The 20,857-nt window shown below is 33.6% G+C and overlaps 1 protein-coding gene across 5 annotated transcripts in view; it reads right to left on the reverse strand.

Annotated features, from left to right (window-relative positions):
- The window catches only part of LOC145261217 (solute carrier family 2, facilitated glucose transporter member 1-like), a 189,576-nt gene that overhangs the window by 88,008 nt on the left and 80,711 nt on the right, over nt 1-20,857 (reverse strand). For all 5 annotated transcript variants that reach the window (XM_080119570.1, XM_080119566.1, XM_080119567.1 and 2 more), the window contains exons 3-8: nt 11,683-11,843; nt 10,616-10,740; nt 9,518-9,658; nt 8,252-8,389; nt 6,804-6,988; nt 3,451-3,561 (exon numbers count right to left, since the gene is read on the reverse strand). In XM_080119570.1, the coding sequence (XP_079975696.1) occupies nt 3,451-3,561; nt 6,804-6,988; nt 8,252-8,389; nt 9,518-9,658; nt 10,616-10,740; nt 11,683-11,843 (861 nt within the window). The remainder of the gene's footprint in view (nt 1-3,450; nt 3,562-6,803; nt 6,989-8,251; nt 8,390-9,517; nt 9,659-10,615; nt 10,741-11,682; nt 11,844-20,857) is intronic.

The following is a 20,857-nucleotide window of genomic DNA, read 5'->3' on the forward strand; positions in this document are numbered from 1 at the left end:
AAGATGGTCAACATCATGAAATTTGTAATATAGACTTTTGTCTATTATTGATTAGTATATAAAAAGTAAAATATAATCGAAAAAAATCATATTTCCACAGAAATATATATATATATATATATTTATATATATATATATTTATATATATAACTACTTCATTTACTCACACAAATTTAATATACGAAAGTATAGATTTATGCGTAAACTTTAAGTATTTACTTCAAAAGTGCTCAATACGTAGGTAGAGCTAGTTAGTAATTTATAAAATATATATGGCGATTAGGCTACACTGAATGGAATCCTACAGTGGATGAAACGCAGAATATTCAGTGTAGCTTAATCGCCATATATATTTTATAAATTACTATATATATATATATATATATATATATATATATATATATTAGAGAGAGAGAGAGAGAGAGAGAGAGAGAGAGGTTATTTGTTTTTGCGATACGTTTTTGAATGAATTCAATTATTTACGAAAGTGCATTTTTACCTAGATGCGAGTTGGGAATAATTTTCCCTTTAACCAATTTGGTAGCCCAACGTGGGGAGCAGCATACATATTGTTTTTAAAATATAATTATCCACTGACACCTGTTTTGTCGTCTACGACTCAGCAGAGTGGCTATATATATATATATATATATATATATATATATATATATATTTGGTGGGTGGGGAGAGTTTTTTGTAATATAGATATCGTAATGTCTAATGTATTATGTTATTGAATACTATGGAAAAATATTTTTATAATGCCAGAGAGTCAGGTTCATTGGGGGTCATATACATCACATGTCACATTCAAGACTCCCGAAACAGCTCCGTTACCGTTACAATGAACTGGAAAATGGCAAAACAATCGTGCAAAAGGCAGCGTGAAAGTGTCCCTCAAACAATTTGGTTTGTATCCAGACTTGTGGGAAAACTTATGCCCAAATCGGCAACAAAGGGGCCCATGATTAAGGAACATGCTATTGGAAACGACAGAGTAGTCAACATCTGCGACAGAATCATTTCAAAGGTGTCTCATGTGCAGGAGATATTTCAGGTCTGACTGATAAGCCGTCTCCAAATCCACAAACAACTGCACAATCATGGTCATATTTGCAAATGAAGGACAAACATCATTAGATGGTGTCTATGCAGCATCAGTGTAAAAATTTGATAAAATTTTAGTTTTTTTTTTTTACAATTCATCATCATCATTTGTCCATTTTACATTTGAGGATGGTTTGTAGATATTCAAAATTTATCAATCTCTGGTCAGTTTACTTGTACGTGTGATGGTATTCTTCGGGGTGGATTGAGTCGGCTCCCAGTAAATTCACCACATCATGAGTCAAGGCAGTCTATCCAGGTCTGTATGCAACTGACTCCTTATCACATTTCAGCCAATCACGATTCCATCGTCATACACCAAAGATTGTAGCTTCTAAGTCAGCTTTGACCATTGTTTTCAGTTGAGCATCACACTTTCTGCACCATCCTAGTAGCGGTGTGAATCAGGTTAGTTGATGGATGATGAAGGGTGTGCACAAACCATCAGAGCCTCCTGATATGAAGTACTTCCTTAAGTGTAGGAAACTTAAATCTGGTGTGCATTGTGGCATTTGGAACGTGGTCAGAGATATGGATCCTGAAAATGGGCTGAAGACACAAATGCTAGCTTTAATCATCCTACTTTCTCTCAAGGATTAGACGGTTCTGTTTGAAATTCTATGTAGATTCCCAAGTTTGACAAAGATTCTCGACTTCAACAAGACGCACCTGAAGAAGGTTGGAGGATTAATCAGATTAAACCTGAAAATAACATCCAAGATTTCGGAAAACTCAATCATGTTCTGCATAATCAAACAGAAAAACAATTTCCCTCTACAAAACAACCAAACCAAAGACAATAAATAAATATTCAAAGATATAAAGAACTTGTAGCCTAAATTTTTTTTACCAAAATGATCAAATCCAGTACATAATGATCCAAAAATGGTTAATATGCCGTAAAACAAAACCAAATCAAACCCTGTACCGTTCAGATTTAATCTTCCTCTGAGGTCATCAGATCTAAGTGTGTCTTTAAGCCTCACATTCCACAACCATTATATCATTTATGGATTAAAGGATCCTGTTTAAAATTCCGTGCAGATTTTCGACTTCAACAAGATGCACCTGAAGAAGGATGGAGGATTCATCGGATAAAACTTTGTGAGAATGACATCCAAGAAGAGTGGCCATACCACTGAAGTCTCCTGTTAACCTATCTTTGGCAAGGCCTTTATTTTTATTATTAATTAATAATTATTATTTTTTTGTTTTTATTCCATTTTAACCCCAGACAAGGCACAATACCGCTTTGATGTAAGGGGGCTACTATCGGGGACATAAGTTGCAGGGATATTATGAAGAGAGATGAGTAGCAAGGTGTCTTCACATTACTTGAACTTCTGCATGTCAGTACAGTTGGGAAAGCAGAATCCCGGAAGGGAGTTTCAAAGTCTAGTAGTTCTGAGGAAGAAACTAGTGAAGTAAAAGGCTTTCTTACACTTAGGGATCTCTGTAGGGGTGGGATTTAGCTGCCTTTCAGGTTACGTCGAGGGGGTACAAGTGCCTGTAGTTTGTCAGAGCATTCACCATTAAAATACTTGTAGAACAGGCAGAGGGATGCAATATTTCATCGATGGGACAGAGACTAAAGCTTAAATGACAGTTCAGGACCTATCAGGTTGGTGACTCTCTTTTGAACCCTGTCCAGAAGTGAAAGGCTAGTAGCAGATGCACCAATCCAAATATAACAACAGTACTCCATACTTTCAAATTAATTCTTATCACTTCCTCCAATATTTTCCTGGACCATCCATTAGCAACTGACCCTGCTACATCGAGCGATCTGCATCTACCAACACAAGCACGCTCATCAATTCTTTCAATACGACAAAACTAACAAAGTCTCCTCTTTTGCGTACATTTTCCTATACCGTCCAGATGTAATCTTTCTCTGAGGTCAGACCTAAATACAAAGTTTATTTATCCCGGCCATCTGACCCTGCTACCTCAACTGTTTTGTGTTTAACTCACAAACTCTCATTGTTTTAATGTGACCAAACCAACTAAGTCTCCTGAACTTACTTCATCCACTCTTAACTAATTAACCTTGCTACATCAAACGATCTGCATCTACCAACACAAGCATGCTCTCATCGATTTAATGTGACCAAACCAACAAAGTCTCCTCTTTTGCATACATCTTCCCATACTGTCCAGATTTAATTCTCCTCTGAGGTCACCAGAACTAAGCCTGTCTTTTAGATTCACATTAATACATCCATCATATCATTCTCATATCATTTCTAACCATGCAACGCATATCTTCAAGGCTTGTTGGCCATGTTTCACTTCTAAACGTCACAAAAATAAATTGCAAATAAAATAAATTGTTTTGCTTACCACAATTACAGTTGCGACCACATTAATGACCCCTGTGCCAACAATTGCATAAGGGATGAAATCAGCGGGGACTTGGGCTTGGGTGAAAATGAAATCCGAATATGAAAATACCTGGTAGAGAGAAAAATAGAATAAATAAACAAAAGCTGAATGATTTTAAGAAAAAAAAGGGTACGCTTGCAGAATTTGACTGAGATCCTTGGAATTTTCCGTCAATTATTGTTTGGACACAACCTGCAATTTCCGGATGAAACCGAGCAAAGTAACAAACACACAGGAATTTCAGAAGAAAAAAAAAAAAAGGAAAAATAGAAATACAATAATAAAAAAACAAAAAAACTTGACGTTTATATATATTCAGTAAATTTACGTCAAGTTTTTTTTTTTTTTATTGTATTTCTATTTTTCCTTTTTTTTTCTTCTGAAATTCCTGTGTGTCTGTTACTTTGCTATATATATATTCAGTAAATTTACGTCAGGTTTTTTTTTTATAACTACTTCATTTAATCACATAAATTAATATACGAGAGTATAAATTTATGCGTGAATTTTAAGTATTTACTTCAACAGTGCTCAATACGTAGGTAGAGCTAGGTAGTAAGTTATAAAATATATATGGCGATTAAGCTATATATATATATATTTTTTTTTTTTCAAGAAAAGTTTCATTTTGTATTGTTTATTTACTTTTATTATATTTTTTGCAATTTTTTATCAATGAAAGTATTTTTGTTTATTTTTAAGAAAAGATGATTTTTTTTTACCAGAAATTGTTAGGTGGAAGCAGTTTTTATTTTCAAGAAAATTTATATTTTTTTTTATTTTCAAGAAAATTAGCAGTAAACTTTTTTTTTTGCAATCAGAAGTTGTTTTTTTTAGAAGAAAGGATGAATGATTTTTTCTGAAAACCGTAAATTGTGAGGAGAAAGTACAGAAAAGATTTTTTTTAAAGAAAATTCAAATTTTTTGCCAACGAATGTTAAAAAAATAAACAGAAAAAATACCCCCCCCCCAAAAAAAATGTTGATTTAGCGTTTCAATATTTGAACAACACTCAGATTAATCTGGTGATTGCCAGGATCAAGCCTGAGCCATAATTGATGGAAAATCCCCAGCCAAGTCAAATTTTGCAAGAGTACCAAAAAAAAGACAAGTACAAACAAATCATATAATAATAAAAAAAATAATAATAATATAAACATAGAAATTAAAATTATGTTGCAGTCTTTTCTCTTTAGATCTTACAGAATATAACTTCATTAATTAATAGTAATATTAGTAATATTAATCATATTGGCATACATATAACAGTGTTTTACAAGAGCAACCAAAGATTAGAACTCTCAAGCTCTTTCGATGCAAATAATGATAGCATAGATAAAGTCCACAAAGAGGATGTAGAGGGAGGTCATATTATGTATTACGAGTCTTTCCAAAAATAATGTTATATACTAAGGGTATATAACAGTTGTATAGGTAATGTTCTATAGTGAGCTCTTTCTTGGAAAAAGACCCCAGCACAAGCCCAAAAAACATTTTCGTGATAGCATCAAGGAGAGTCTGGTGAGCTTTCATATTCCTGTTGACAGTTGGGAGTCCCTAGCGCATGATCGCAAGCAGTGGAGGACACTGATATACAGGGGCGCAGAACACTCTGAAGCAGCCAAAATAGACCGAGCAAAGCTTAAGAGAGCATGTACGAAATGCCAAACCTTGCCGCCCAACCATGGAGATCTCTGGATCTGTAAGGTGTATAATCGGGCTCTGTTGTCTAAGGCAGGTTTTGTTAATCACATGAAAGCCCACAATGATACAGGTTCCGCTGCTGTTAGTTTCATCCAAACTAGTGAACGTTTTCAGTGTCATGTCTGCTTGAGGGTGTGTAAGTCGCTGGCAGCGCTAAAAAGTCATCTTCGGGCACATGGACTTTTAGTGACTGAGGGAGTGGTTCTCATCTGACAAGACGTTGCAATCATCATCATCATCATAGGTAATGTGTTGTAATCATCTTGTAATAATAATGCCATACTATATCATAATAAAGTATATAATCTGGTAATTGGTATAGAGTAATCCAAAAGTGCTCAATTTCCTAGATAGAGCAGGTGTATTTAAATGTAGCATTGTCCGAGAGAAATACTTTCTTAGTTATGATTTTTTTTTTATAATGTCACGTACTATTATGTTACATACTAGACAAAATACATGGTGTTGCCTGCAATTCAAAACAGGAGTAATAAAAAAGAAGTGGTACGTGTTACTCACTCTCAAATTGGCTAATCCATCTTTGTCACATATTTTTATTTAGCTAGCTAACATTCTTGTTTGTTCTAACATTCCGACCTTAACATTCCCGATAAATTTCTAACAAATACCTTATCTTTAAAATATCTAATTCGTCTTGATACATATTTTCTAATATTCTATTTTACAAACGTCAACAATCATAATAATCATCTGGGTTACCCCTTGCCAAACTTTCACAAAAAAAAAAAAACACTTGACTAGCTACAACCGCTATATATGATTTCCCCCACTGTGCCTTAATCTAAACGCAGATTCCATGAACAAAGCTTCTTTCCTAGAACTTCCTTCCATGTGAAACACTGTTCCAGTGGCCTGCTTCTTGGCTGATTACAATATGCTAGCCTTCAAGTCCAATGTAAACAAGTTCTTATTGAGTTATCCCCTTAAATAATCCAAATTCTACCCAAACCTACACCATTAACAATAACTATACCATTTTACATTCGTTAACCCTTATCCTCGAATGGCCTACGGGCCCTGATAAGTGGTGACTCCCCTGTAAAAATGAAATAGATGGAGTGGAGGAAACTGTTGGTGGTTGTTGCAGCTTGACAAGTGTTTTTTGTGAAAGTTTGGCAAGGTGGGGGGGGCATAGATTGAAGCTCAGACGAGCACTTGCAATGAAAATAACTATAGAGCAACACAAATAAAAATTCCTTCAATCTAGAAGGATTTCTTCTTCACTGACTGAGGACAGAATAGTGTAGCATCAGAACAGTTACTACACTTTGTTCATAACAATCATTGGGAATACATTTATTGGTATGTGTATGACATCAATGAAAACCTGTTTTTTCAACATAGTTTATTGCTCGAATCTGCAGGAGCTACTGACTAATTTTTTTTTGGTGCCCGACAAAAGGAGGGTGGACCTTTCAATTCACTCTTGTCCGTTCACCTGTCCACACTTTTCTCAATAACTACGCCTTGGAAAAAAAATACTCTGCATTTTCCCAGAACCACACCAGCACGGAGTTAGGGTTAGGGTGTTTGGTAGTTAAAAAGGGCAAAAAACACTGCGTTAGAAGAAAGTTAGTAAAACTCACAGCATTAATTCCAGACCATTGCTGGAAGACCATCATGAGGCATGCAATGAGCACAGGAAGACGGTGGACCCGAGAAGTAAGAAGTTCTTTCAACTTAAAGGGGGCCTCAGGGAGTTTTGATGCCTCCATACTCATTTCTTCCATTTCTTCAGAAACATCAGACGTACCTCGCAGCCTCTTCAGCGCTGTAAATAATAAAATCGTTTTTGAACTTTGAAAATAATTACCAGCATCTAATTGAAGATTTGAAAATAATTACCAGCATCTAATTGAAGATTTGAAAATAATTACCAGCATCTAATTGAAGATTTGAAAATAATTACCAGCATCTAATTGAAGATTTGAAAATAATTACCAGCATCTTATTGAAGATTTGAAAATTACTGACCTTTAATTGAAGATTTCAAAAAAGTAAATGGCATTTCATTGAAACTTTCAAAATAAAACTTTATCTCATTAAAATTTATATTACTTCTTTATAATTCTCATTTTTTATATAATACGTTACCTTCTGATATTATATTCCGAATTACCTCCCTTAGTCTTGAACACAATTTTATAGATAAAGTGCCGTGCAAAAGGTTACAACACATAAAAACTGTTTCTTTATATATTTCTAATACAGATTAATACACATTTACTGTTCATAATAAAAAATTATAATTATAATAATATTTTGTATTATTTGAACAATTGTTCTCATCTTGAGTTCTAGTCGCACAACATTTTGATCAATGTATCCTCTGACTTTCTTCTGGTGTATATTGTCAAACTTGCAAATCTTTCTGTTGAACTTTGGAATCTGCATGGAATTATGAATGGAACCCTTTATTTAATTCACGGGATAGCATGCTCTCATTCCATCAGCCATAGCTGGCAGGATTTTTAAAATAATTCACAAATGTATTTTGAGTGTTACCCAGGTTATTTGTAGTTGCTAAAAAAGCATAGTTTTAGTATCATTACAGCCAAATTCCACTACAGACTGAAGCTCATTTTCAAGGATTTCTGCAATTGCCTTGGATATGTGTACATTCACTTTTCCCTCATGCTTATTATAGAGTGTGGTGTGATCAGCAAATATACCCATCTCGGATACAATTTTATCAGGGAGGTCACTTATGAATCTCAGGAATAAGGCCCCTTTGATGTACATATCCTTGACTAACACGACAAACAAAATTTCACCACTTTATTGCTGAAGTCTCCAGAAAACCTTCTGCTCAAATAGTTTCTTTCCTTGAACTAAGAGACTTTGGAATTCCCTCCCTGTTTCCCTAACTGTACTAACTTGCAGAAGTGTAAATGTAATGCGAATAGACATCTTGCTGCTTAACTTCCCACACTCCCCTATTAGACATGATCCCAAACAGTTACCCTTTACATGGCAATATGCCTTGCTTGGTGTCAAAGAAAGAAAAGAGAAAATAATGAAAAGACTAACTCACCTGTTTCAGCGTTTTCTACCTGTTTGAGTTTGACGGCCAAATACCTCGGAGATTCGGGACAAAGCGGCATAAGAACTAAACACACCAAAGCAGGGAATGCGTTGAATGCGAACAAGTATGGCCACAATAAAGGTGTTCCTGCAAAAGAAATAAAACTAATGTCATTCTAGTTTTACAAGGGACGTTCCAAAAGTAAAGCCTTCTATTTTTATTTTTATTTTTTAATTAAAAAGTTTTAGAGCTACACCGACAGGAGTGATATCATCAAAATAAGCAACCTTTTTTGTTCACAAATTTATTTTTCTACAGTCTCCACCGTAGGCATTAAAAGTAATTATATGTTATTGTTAAATATTATTAATTTTCATTATTTATATTTAAATTATATTATTAATGAATATTATTAGATGAGAAATCATAATTCAAGTTTCGTTGTTAGTTAATCACAACATCAGTTCAAATTTGGCAGCTATTTTGCTTCGACTTATTTCCATAACATTGACACTTTTCAAGTGTGCTTCTCTCCATTCTAGATAGATGTTTAATAGAAATATTGTCTCTTTGTGTTTGTATGCCCAGCTAACAGTAAAAAAAACTACAAAAACACCCACAAAGTTGGCATATTCTTGATCAGCATTGCCCTGGATGAATAATATCTATAAAAAATCCATTTTTTGGAGGTCAACTGGGCCAACTTTTGTTAGAGATAGGTCGGTTTTACAGCATTCTATATATATCCGACACAGACACAGTTAATCACTCTATATAAAAGCATATAAGATATCAACAGATACACACTCGAGAGTCAAAACAACAAAAAGAATATGCTGTTGTCCTAGCCCTAATAATGACAGGTTTTTTTTGAATTTGCTTCCTCCACTCCTAATCCCCGCAATCACACTAGCACACCATCATATTCAGCTTAATCTCCATTTTACATGCAAATTTTAAAAGTTGCGTTCCAAACTAATCTAGCTCTGCCCAGGTCTTCATTTGTCCCTCTTTCTTTCAAATCCATTTTTATCACTTCATTTTCATTGACCATAAAAAAAACTGGACCTGTTACTTCAACTATTCTACATCCACTAACCAAAGAACTAATCCACTCTTTAAATGAGGTCATACCAGCATATGCCACTGTAGTAGAGTTTACAGTGGAGGGGGTCTAAATGCAGGAGGGGGCATTATCCCGCACATCTCCTGGTACCGACCAGATGTAATTTAATTTCTACAGAAAACAAAAAGGAATAATAATTTGATATTTACCTAATATTTCTTTGATACCCATAATCTGTGCTAAAAGAATTCCCACTGTGATAGCCAACTGATGGCATGTTCCCACGGCGCCACGGATGCTTTTCGGCGAAATTTCCGCAAGATAAAGTGAGGCTAATCCAATGTTTATCCCTGGAAGACAAAAATTACAAATAAGAAAACAAAACAAACAATTATTTGTGAGAAAAAAAAAAAAAAAAAAAAAAAAAAAAAAAAGCAACAACAAAAAAAATGATTCAAATAAAAAAGATATTGTCTACTCTTATAACTTCTTTCATTGGAATTCCTTGCTTGCTTCAAGAGTTATCTGATCATACAACCATGCAAAAATTTAAATGTAAAGTGAACAAACATTTTGTAACCCACTGCTACACTAAGGCTGCCCCCAGCAAAAAAAAAAAAAAATTACAATCGCAAAACGGCGAATTGATGGTGACTTCTAGATCAACGAGTCAAACACGCTGAAACAAAGGAAACAGGGAATATATCAGACAATTTTGAGGAACACGTGTCAAAATAGTATTTTTAGAAAAGACTGAGACTAGCAACATCACGGCCGTGAGAGAGAGGTTGCACTAAAAAAAAAAAAAAAAAAAAAAAAGGCTGGGGCCCTAATCAAATTACAGATACGCTTCTGTACTTTAAGGACCTTCAAATTGGACACAGATTTGCCAGCCAAAATATGACTTACATGGTCCGATAGTAGATTTGTAGAGGTGTGAGAAATGAGGGTAGAGTTAGACATGAGGTTGGTTTTTAATGTGGGAGGGGGGGGCAAGGGAACTCTGGTCAGTAACAAAAATAAAAAAAAATGTGTCAGTCATGAAGGATTTCTCCTCCATTAACCGAGACCAAAAAAGTGTAGTGCAGCATCTGAAGGACAGATACTACACTTTGATCCTGGCCCGAAAGCCTTTTTTCTAGAGTGATAGAGAACTGATTTTACCAGAAGCGGAAAAAGCAATGTATTTAATATAAAGTCCGAGAAAGCTTTGATGAGAAAGAAGATCCAATTTTTGTCCTCCGATTTAATTAGGGGAAAATTTTTATTTTATTTTTTTTCTGAAACAAAGAACTTCATCAACTTACCACTGTGTAAACCGACGAGCGCTCGGGAAACCATCAGACATTCAGGGGATTTTGCAGCAATAGGAATTCCACCAAAAATTCCTGCGAGGAACATTATGAATGTGATGACAATCATTCCCCTTTTCCTGAAACGGCAAAGTACAGAGTGTAAGAAATTGCTTGTAAACACGATCGGAAAAAAGTCAAAATGGATAAAGAGTTATTTCCCCTTAATAATTTGGATTGGTTCTTCTTTAATATTGTACCTATTTACTATGCCTCCCCACGGGACAGAGTTAGACACCAGGGTCGTTTTTTAACGTGGAGAAAAGGTACAAAAATAAAAATTGTCTCAGTCATGAAGGATTTCTCCTCCACCGAAAGAGAACAAGAAAATGAAGTGCAGCATCTGAAGAACAGATACTACACTTTGATCTTGACCAAAAGGCCAAGTTTCTTCTTTAATATTGTAGAGAAATTTGAAGACAGGATCGGAGAAAAATAGAATTATTCCCCCTTAATAATTTTGATTGGTTCTTCTGTACTTGTTTAGTTTGAGCAAGAAATTAAATATACATATTTATGTCGGGGGAAATTATTGATAGTGGTTTTAGCTAGACAAGTGTTTTTCTTGAAAGTTTGACAAGGAGGGGGACCATAGATTGGAGCTCAGACGAACACTTGCCATGAAAATAATAGAGCAGAGACAGGCTTGAAACGTCTCTTCTGTGGGAAAGAGGTTGCAGAGAACAGAAAAGGGCATCCCCTACTAGGCTACAAAGTCTATTTTGAAATTTGCCCAGATGTGGCAATGGTACTCCATCTAAACGAATGAATAAATGATGCAACAAACAAACAAACAAAATGTACAAGGCAGCAGATGCATCAACTGCATGTTGGCATGGGTGCTGCAAGATGTAGTGAACTTATAGGAGCCAGATCCCACCCACCCCGAGCGGGTGAATGCTGTTACAGTTATGTTGTAAAGTCAGGCAAAAACTAACTGATAAAATTCGGCAGCCATTTTTTGGAAGCCAACCTCTTCAGTATAGCCGCTTTATATTTAATAAATTTACAAACAAACTTACCTTCCAAGTCTGTCGGCTATCAGACCAGATATAAATGATCCTATCATTCCCGTGGCAACAAACAGAGACACTGTTAATGACCATTGAAGTGTTATGAAGGTGGTCGTCGGTGGATCGTTATAACGTTCCGTATACGTTTCATTGTAAAAACGCATAATAATCTGAAATGGAAAAAAAAAAAAAAAATCATTGAAAAAATAAATAAATAAATAAATAAAACATGAAAAATTAAAGTTATGTGAAATGGTATTACTAACGGGGGGGGGGTTGTAAAATACGCTTAAATATGATATTTTAATTTATTCAGATTTCATATGTATTATTATAGAGTCATGACTTCAAAAGTTAAAAAAAATAAATAAATAAATAAAAAAAAAAGAAATATTTGGGTGCCATCAGCTAGAATCCGAACTGGAAGCAAAACTGTAGCATTCAAAGCTGGAGATGTTACCACTGTACCAACATGATACACATATGAACTGATTAAAAATAAACCAAGGTGAATGTTTAACGATTTTTTTTCAATTTTGATCCATTGTTGATCCCTTAAAAACTATTTTAACTGGCTAAAAACCCATAAAAGAATGGTCGTAAAAAATCCACTCATTTGAGGCCCCTAGCACTAGCAGTGTCAGAAATCGCCATTAAAAATGTGTGACAAAAACTTGAATAATTCACCCTTCTATCATTCGAAGCTTATAATTACTTGAAAAATGTAATTCAAGCCCTAATTTTTTTTCAATTAAAAGGAGCAAAGACCAAATTAAAAAAAAATAACAAGTTTAATAGCAAATTATGCAATGTTTGTTTTTTTCAAATCGGTTTTCTTTAAAAAAGATTTAAAGAAAATCAACGAATTTTAACTTAATTCGATAAAATATACATATAAATTCCAAAATATTACTTATAAAAAATACTATTCAATGGGTACTTCCATTCTTCATTGTAAAGAATTTATACATATTTATATTTTATATTCCATATCCTTTTTAAATAAAATACTTTTTTAAGCGAGTATTAAAAATATTGCGACTTCAACTTATCACAAATAGAAAAAAAGGGGAGATAACTATCTCTCATTCTTAGAGTTATGAACTATGGTGGCCTGTAAGCGACAGAATTAATGTCTCTTTTTATTGCTGGCTGTAAACAAAAGTTAGTAAATATGGGCCACCGTAGGTGGAAAATAGTCCCATTTCACTTATCATTTTTGCTGATAAAAAAAAAAAAAAAAAAAAAAAAAAGTCGAGTGATTTGGGATTTTTTTTTATTCTCTTAAAGAAATACATGAGTTTTTGATTTAATATATTTTATTTCTTCTTTATGGAGTGATTGTTTTTTTTTTAATATCTATAAAAAAAATTTTTAAAAAATAAAAAAATTGAACGAAATAGAAATAATTGTAATTAATCAAAACTTTCTGTGCAATATAACAAGATCATAAGGTTTCACTTAAAAAAAAAATTCAATGTGGTTAAAAAAAAAAAAAAAAAGGTTTTAAACTTTGGACTTTACAGGTAAATTTGCAAATAACTTCTTTTTTGTTTTAAATTAGCTTATTTTATTTATTGATCTTTTAGCTCCAATTTGTGATATATAAATTTGAGGTGAAAAATTTTCATTTTAATAGACATTTCAAAATGGGAGGCTGAATTTAAAAAAAAAACAAAAAAAACCCCTTGTCTAGAATATTATATTCGGTTGATTGGAAAGAGCATAAATTTTCACATTGAACCTGAAATATCGTAAAAATTGAACCAATAGAAAAATTTTGATAGATTTTTAAAGTGAAAAAATTGAAAAGAATTTAACTCGTAAAATTCAATTAATTTCATTACGTAAACAAAATGGCTGCATGAATGTGTGCAGGCACTTTGTAAACACTTTTTTAAAAAAATAAAAAATAATATTTCTGTTATTTTTTTCAACAACTTTAATACTTTATTTTGGAAGTATATTCCATAAATAAAATAAACAATCCACTTTAAGAAGAGAAATTATGAATTTTTTATATTTTATTCGCAGTTTTGTGTTAGGGGTGTCAAAAATTCCCCCAAAATTCTGACACACCTACTCTAGCACTGCTCTGCGACTTAGTTTTGGAAGAGATAGCGTTTAAAAATATGGAGACAGACAGACATACATATAGCCTTTTATATATTAGATCATTGTTGTTGTTGTTCACCCTGGTCTCTGGTATTACCAGATTAGGCGGTCTGAAGTTACTGGCTTTCTGACCTAAACTGCACAAAACATTGATATTATTGTTTTGGGTTTTTTCTTTTTTACTTTCATTAATTAGAAAAAAATGGTCAATTATTTCATGTAGAAATGTCATTTTATTTGAAGGGAGGGTCATATAAAAATCTTCGCTATGATGCTGAATCTTAAACACACATGTGCAAATGTGAGTTTCTAATTTTCTTTTTAAATAGATAAATTTACAATGTGATAGCATTGTTAGAATCTAAGTGCGATGGATAGGGTGCTTGCTTATAGTCTTATGTTTTACGAGTTTGTGCCTAGCACACTTTTTTTTTTTTTTTTTTTTTTTTTTTGCTTACAAAATTTTGACTTTGGTTTCAGGTTCACTTCTGGCTAATGCCACCCAAGTCCTATTTTTGTTTTTTGTTTTAACCCCCCCCCCCCTGTTGTAACAATTTTTTTTTTCCCCAACCAGCCTTGTCAAATTTTTTGCTCTCCCCTGCTCCCGTCACAATTGATCATATTTAAACAGATCTTATTACTGGGCAACGCATCCTTCCCTCTGCTGTCACATTTTTAACGATTGGGCAACGCCCAGGGCGCTCGTTGACATAATTTTTTCTTTCTTTTCTTTTGGAAATGATTGGTTATTAGTGGTAATTTTGTTTAATTTTCGATTTTTTTTAGTGAAACCTCAAGGTCACTACTAACATCCTGCGGCCATTTTAATTGCAATGATAAGACATGTAAATACAAGCGCTCTAAAATAATATAAAACACACAAAAAAAATTAGGCAGGTATAGGAAGAAAAGTAACTTTTATTGCTTGTGAGAACGGTTTTATTTTTTTTCACTTTTGTGTGTGTGTGTGTTTTCTGTGCACGGATCATTTATCTAAATATCTATCTATCTCTATACATATAGTGTAGTATAATAATTCTCCAAGTTCCAAGTTTACTTAGTTTGTAATTTATTACTTTTCAAAAAGGCAATCATTATAATACTGTTCATTCAAAATGGTGTTTTTTGTATGTTTTTTAAAGGTGAACATCCGATGAGCAAGTGACTAAAAATGCAACAAAGACATAATTTTGCAAATGTATTAGTCGCGAACAAAAATACCAACTGAGAAAACTTGATATTTGGAACTTGGAGAACTATTATATTATATTATATATGCTCTTTTTATTCAGTAATTATTTATCCATTTATTTATTGTGGACTATAAATCTTTATCTTCTGGTTGTTTCACAACATTTTAGCCAACTATTCCCCTGGCCTTCATCACGTGGTTAACTGCAACAGAATAGGAACACCAAATCTAACTGCATCCTTAGCAAATCTGGTGAGACGACAAAAACTATGGAAGGTAGTAGTTACTGAGGATGCAGTTAGATTTGGTGTTCTTACCCTTTTGTGGTTAACCACCTGATGAAGGCCTGAGGAATAGTTGGCCGAAACGTTGTGAAAAAATTGCTGGAAATGTTTTCTCAATTATTAAATCATTTCTCTCTGATAGGATCATAAGAGCAGTGGTTGATGGGCAGAAATCAGAAGCTCACAGTATTAATGCTGGCATCTCCCAGTGGTTCATTTTAGGCCAATTCTCTTCCCGATCTTCATCAATGATCTCCCAAATCACATTCTTAGATCATTCGTAGACATTTATGTTGCCGACACTGTCATCTATGGCAGCACTTCAAAGGTCATAAATGAACAAGATCTCTCTGATCCTCTCTCCTCTAATATTGAGCAAGTGGGGCAATGGGAAAAAGGGTAACTGATTAATTTTGATGCATCTATAATCAAGCTTCTATCTCTCCATCATCAACTGACTTCCGTCTCGCATCACTTGAAATGAATAGCTCTCGTCTTGGGGAAGCTCAATGTTTCCTTGCCTTGTCTGGGGTGACTTTCTTTAAAAAGAAAAAAAAAAAAAAAGAAAGAAATAGCTTCCTAAACTCCAGGTCAGACACTTGCGCTCCTTGGGGTGATTGGTATCAGTTAGTTTTCCGCAGAAAAAGGAATTGGCCAAGTCATCATCAATCGTTATTCATTTTTTATTATTTAGCATGCTGTGTCTCAGACTCTGGGGTGGACAATACCAGGAAACGTTTTATACTGCTCCCCATGTGATTCGATTCAAAGGATTGACACTGATATTTGGTAGTAATTGTCTGTATTTTTGAGATCAAGTGTTTTGTATCGAACTGGGGAACCGTTTGTTAGGAGTCTTGAACCCAACCCTTTATTATTATTACGGTGGTACCGTGTTCGGACTCCAGCTAGGGCCTGGGACATAGTTGCTGATTCTCTGTTTTGAATGTTACTTTTCACTGCCTTCGTTCAGGATTGAACTCAGCACCTTTGGGCAACTGTAAACTTTGATACAACGTCTAGGACCACTCGGCCATATGTCATTGGTTTTGATGAAGGCCGGAGGGCAAAACGGCCGAAACGTTGTGACTATAACAACCAAGATGAAGTCAGTCCGACAATCTCAATAAATGAAAACACCCCATCTCTCAAAAATACAGACAAAACTGAATTGATCATTAAAAAGAAATAGAAAGTGTTTAGGGTAGCAGTCCCTCAGATATGGCAGCAGTATTTGACCCTAAAATTTTGAAGGATTGCAGCAGGATTCAAGTACTTCTTGAAGCAGTAGATTAAAGGTATTTAGTTCTCTCCCACTGCAAGAACTGTGACACCAGAGTCGGAAAGTGCGATTGAGAAGCCACAGGAGACGCACTCTGACCTGCAAAATGTGCTCGAACAGCCCCATCGGCATTCCCTGGTAAGGGCAACTCAAGCAATTAGCAATAAACTAACCCCTTCTTAAAGAGAGAAGGCGAACCTCCTGTGGCCCTCCTAGAACTGCACAAAATCAGTATTACACTGCAATCAACAGGGAACAGGTCATTATAGGAAGCTTCCAATCTCTGCTGATTTTATAATCCCTATAATATAATAAACTAAAATAATATAAAATATAAAACAGGACTCTATGGACAAACTTATCTTTAATTGACCATTGACAACCAAATATTTTCGTTTACTAGCCAAATAGAAAAGTTACTAGCCAAACACATGATTTTTAGAATATGACATCTTTGTTCTGTGACGAGTATGTACATCATAAAGATTTTTTGTGTGTGTGTGTTTTTTTTAAATAAGTGTAATTCTAAATATACAACAAATCATGTTGATACTTGAAGGTATAAACATTTTAATTTCTTCAGATGTTTTTTTTTTTGAAAAAGCCTTCATAAAAAAAAAAAAAAAGATTATATTGTTCTATTAAACTTTTATTGCTTAAATAATTTAACTTTTTTTTTTTTTTAATAAAATGAACAAAGTTGAAAAGATATTTTTATTCAATAGTGAGCTTTGGAAGATTGTCAGTGAAAGAAATGCAATCACCAAAAGATGAGCGTTTCATTATTTCTAGTCGCCATTTTGAAAAATCACTCGCAAATGCGACTCTTTAACACGCAATGTAGAGTCCTGTAAAAAATAAAATAATAAACTAAAATAATATATATATATATATATATTAAAAAAAAATTTAAAAAAATTAGGCAGTTAGGTAGAAAAGTAACTTTTCTTGCTTGTGATAACAGTTGTTTAGTGACCGTTTTCTTCAGGTGAATATTGCTGAACTCGGGAATCTTTCTGTAGAACGTATATATGCAATCTCGGCACCTTTTCTCACAATTAAACATAACAGCTTACGACGTCTCTACCTCGTGCTTTGAATTCAATTGCTTGGAGGTTACATCGGCCAAAACGTTGTGCAAATAACACTCAAGATGAGAATAGTAGACCAAAGAATCCAAATAATACAAAAAACATCTGTTTATTGTTTTGTAATAACGATCAATATGCAATTCAACTTAATAACAAACCAGAGAAATACCTTGATTTACTTAATAGATGTATATCCATAGAAGATTAAGCTAAAAGTGATTTGGATTAATACTGGCTAATTGCGTTAGGATTAATTCCTTAATCTGGTCGCACTAACCTAGTTTGAGAATTAGGTAAAAGTACATAATAGTTAACACTTGATAAAATATAAATAAATAAATAAATAAAAAATAACTTAATTCATATCAAATACAATAGAATAAAATCCTCTACCTAACTAACCAAGGTTTATAAAACTATTTAAGATCGGGTACTTCTACAGTTTATGGGCAGTGCAATTTTTTTTTTTTTTTTTTTACACAGTGATTACCACTTATCAAGGCCCGGAAGCCACTCAGGGATAAGGGTTATTGCAAGTACATTACGTTAGTGTGGAGATTTGATGAAGTGTTTAATTAGGGGGGGGGGCGGTTCATTAGGAATTTGTTAATATTGGACTTGAAGACATCCAAGTTGTAGTCCGGAGGGAAGGGAGGATTTTCAAGTTAAATTCAATTTAGACAGTATTTTTTGTTTATTAAACTGCTAGGTGGAAGTACAGTATAGCTAAGAAAGTCCCCCTCTTCCTATGTTAATAATGGCTTTCTAAATAATAACATTATTTCAGCACGGTCTGTAAACTGCAGAAGTACTAGGACTTTCTTCTATGGAATCTATCCTCACCACTATATTTCTTTATTTTCTTTTCTCTTTCACTTATTTAAATGCCGTTAATTTATCTTATTTTTTGAATATTATTTGACTGCCCTCTTGATCAAGATCTGCTGTAATTTTTTTTTCCCCCTAATTTTCATTAAAGACTCCATTTTTGTATAAACAGCATCACCTGAAGAGGTCTCTAGTTGCTTGTAACTGGCTGACCGAAACATGCTCATGAATGTGTAGCAACATATGAGTGACAAGTTATATTTCACTTACTAAATGCCTATATTTTTTTTTTTCATAAGTATCTGACACGTTTTTCGTTGTATTGATGGAGGATCTATTGTGCCATCAAGCAACTCATCAGAGGCAAATTAATATCAAAAGACAAAAATCTAGAAAACTAAAAAAAATTCCAAAGAAGTATTCTTTTGTTTTCAACATTTGTAGGCAACCTGTTTGGAGATATATATATATATATATATATATATATATATATATATATATATAGTCTGTTTATTATACAAACATTATTGGTTACATATGTGCATACATGTTTCAGCGTTGTCCCTAAATTGGGACTCCACTGAAACATGTATGCACCAATAATGTTTGTATAATAAACAGACTATATACCAGCTCTGTCCTGCATTGAGCACTTTTTAATAATCATGCGAGTTTCATTGGATTTACATCTAGGAAACCAATCAATACAACCGATATATATATATATATATATATATATATATATATATATAATTATTGTCACCCCTTTAAGAAATAAAATTCTTAAAAGTTGAGCACTGTCTGAGAAATTGAAAAAGTCGATCAGTTGGCCTTGTGCGCGAGATAGTAACTTCCTGTTATTTGATCACTTTAGGATCCTATGTATTAAAAAATGTTATGTTTCATTAATGTTAAAATTTCCCTTAATTTCATGGAGGTGAACAGTGGCCCTGAGGTGTGTTCTTTGCTAAAGAAGGAAAAGATGGCTTCATGGTGGGGTTCGAATCCTTCCACCAGCGTTGATTGTAATCTCCTGCAATGATGATTGCCTAACCATAAAACACTAGTGTCTGTAGGTATATAAAAATAATTATTTATAATGTGTGCCTGTGTGTGTGTGTGTATGTATATATATATATATATATATATATATATATATATATATATATATATATATATATATATATTACTTTTTATTGAATACATTCTTTTATTACCTCCTATTTCTGCGTGTTTTTCATACATTTTTCATTCTCATTATGCGTCTCTTCTGAACCTGGAAGTTTAGACACACACACACTGAACAAAAAATTAGCACAAGGAGATTTTGATTAATTAATCTGCTGAAGATTAGCTTTGAAAAAAAAAATCGTCTGGATAATTATCAAGAAGTTCCAGTGAACTAATTTTTGGGACAGGCTCAGGCCAAGGTCATTTGCATTAAAGCAAACACGTATATCACAAGTGGGTTGCCAGAGTTGTTTAGTGATGCAAAAATGCTGTTTGTTTTTATCTGGACTTATTCAAATAATTTCAGTCAAAATAGTTTGGGGGTTGGGGGAGGGGATAGTAAGAAAGAGAAAAAGTGAGAGAAGAGAGATAGACGTGTATTTTATTTACTTAATTTTTTTGTTACATTAATCTTTACCAGCGTTCAACCCCTATGTTTGATTGTTACAGATAAATAGAAGAAAAAAATCTTTTTGATTTATGATGGATTTCTTTTTGTAGAATTGCCTATGTAGTACCTATTTACTATGCCTCCCCACGGGACAGAGTTAGACACTAGGGTCGTTTTTTAACGTGGAGAAAAGGTACAAAAATAAGAATTGTCTCAGTCGTGAAGGATTTCTCCTCCACCGAAAGAGAACAAGAAATAGAAGTGCAGCATCTGAAGAACAGATACTACACTTTGATCTTGTCCCGAAGGCCAAGAAGTATAAAAAAAATTGCTTATGTAGTAATTCGGAATATATATATATATATATATATATATATATATATATAGACAAATTATTCCCATGTCTCATAGGGTGTGCATATGTATAATAGCTCGGATTAAAGAGGGTCTATCTCAGTCTAGAGCAATCACTTGTCTAGTCATGCTAAAGAGTTCCTATTACCTTTGCTTCTCCCCAGGACAGAGTTAAAGACACCAGGGTCGTATTTTAACGTGGAGAAAGGAACAAAAATAAGAATTGTCTCAGTCGTGAAGAATTTCTTCTACACTGACAGAACAAGAAATTGAAGTGTAGCATCTGAAGAAGTCACTCCAGAACTAAACAAAAGTTTCTCTTACCTAGTATCTTCTTCCACCATAATACCGCATTCGCCCTTTTGAACTTGGGGACGTCCTACTTAGCACCCAATTGTTTAAAACATTTTTTATTAG

Source organism: Euprymna scolopes, chromosome 37 (assembly GCF_053919585.1).
Source record: "Euprymna scolopes isolate OS-2025 chromosome 37, ASM5391958v1, whole genome shotgun sequence".
In the NCBI taxonomy this organism is placed as follows: domain Eukaryota; kingdom Metazoa; phylum Mollusca; class Cephalopoda; order Sepiida; family Sepiolidae; genus Euprymna; species Euprymna scolopes.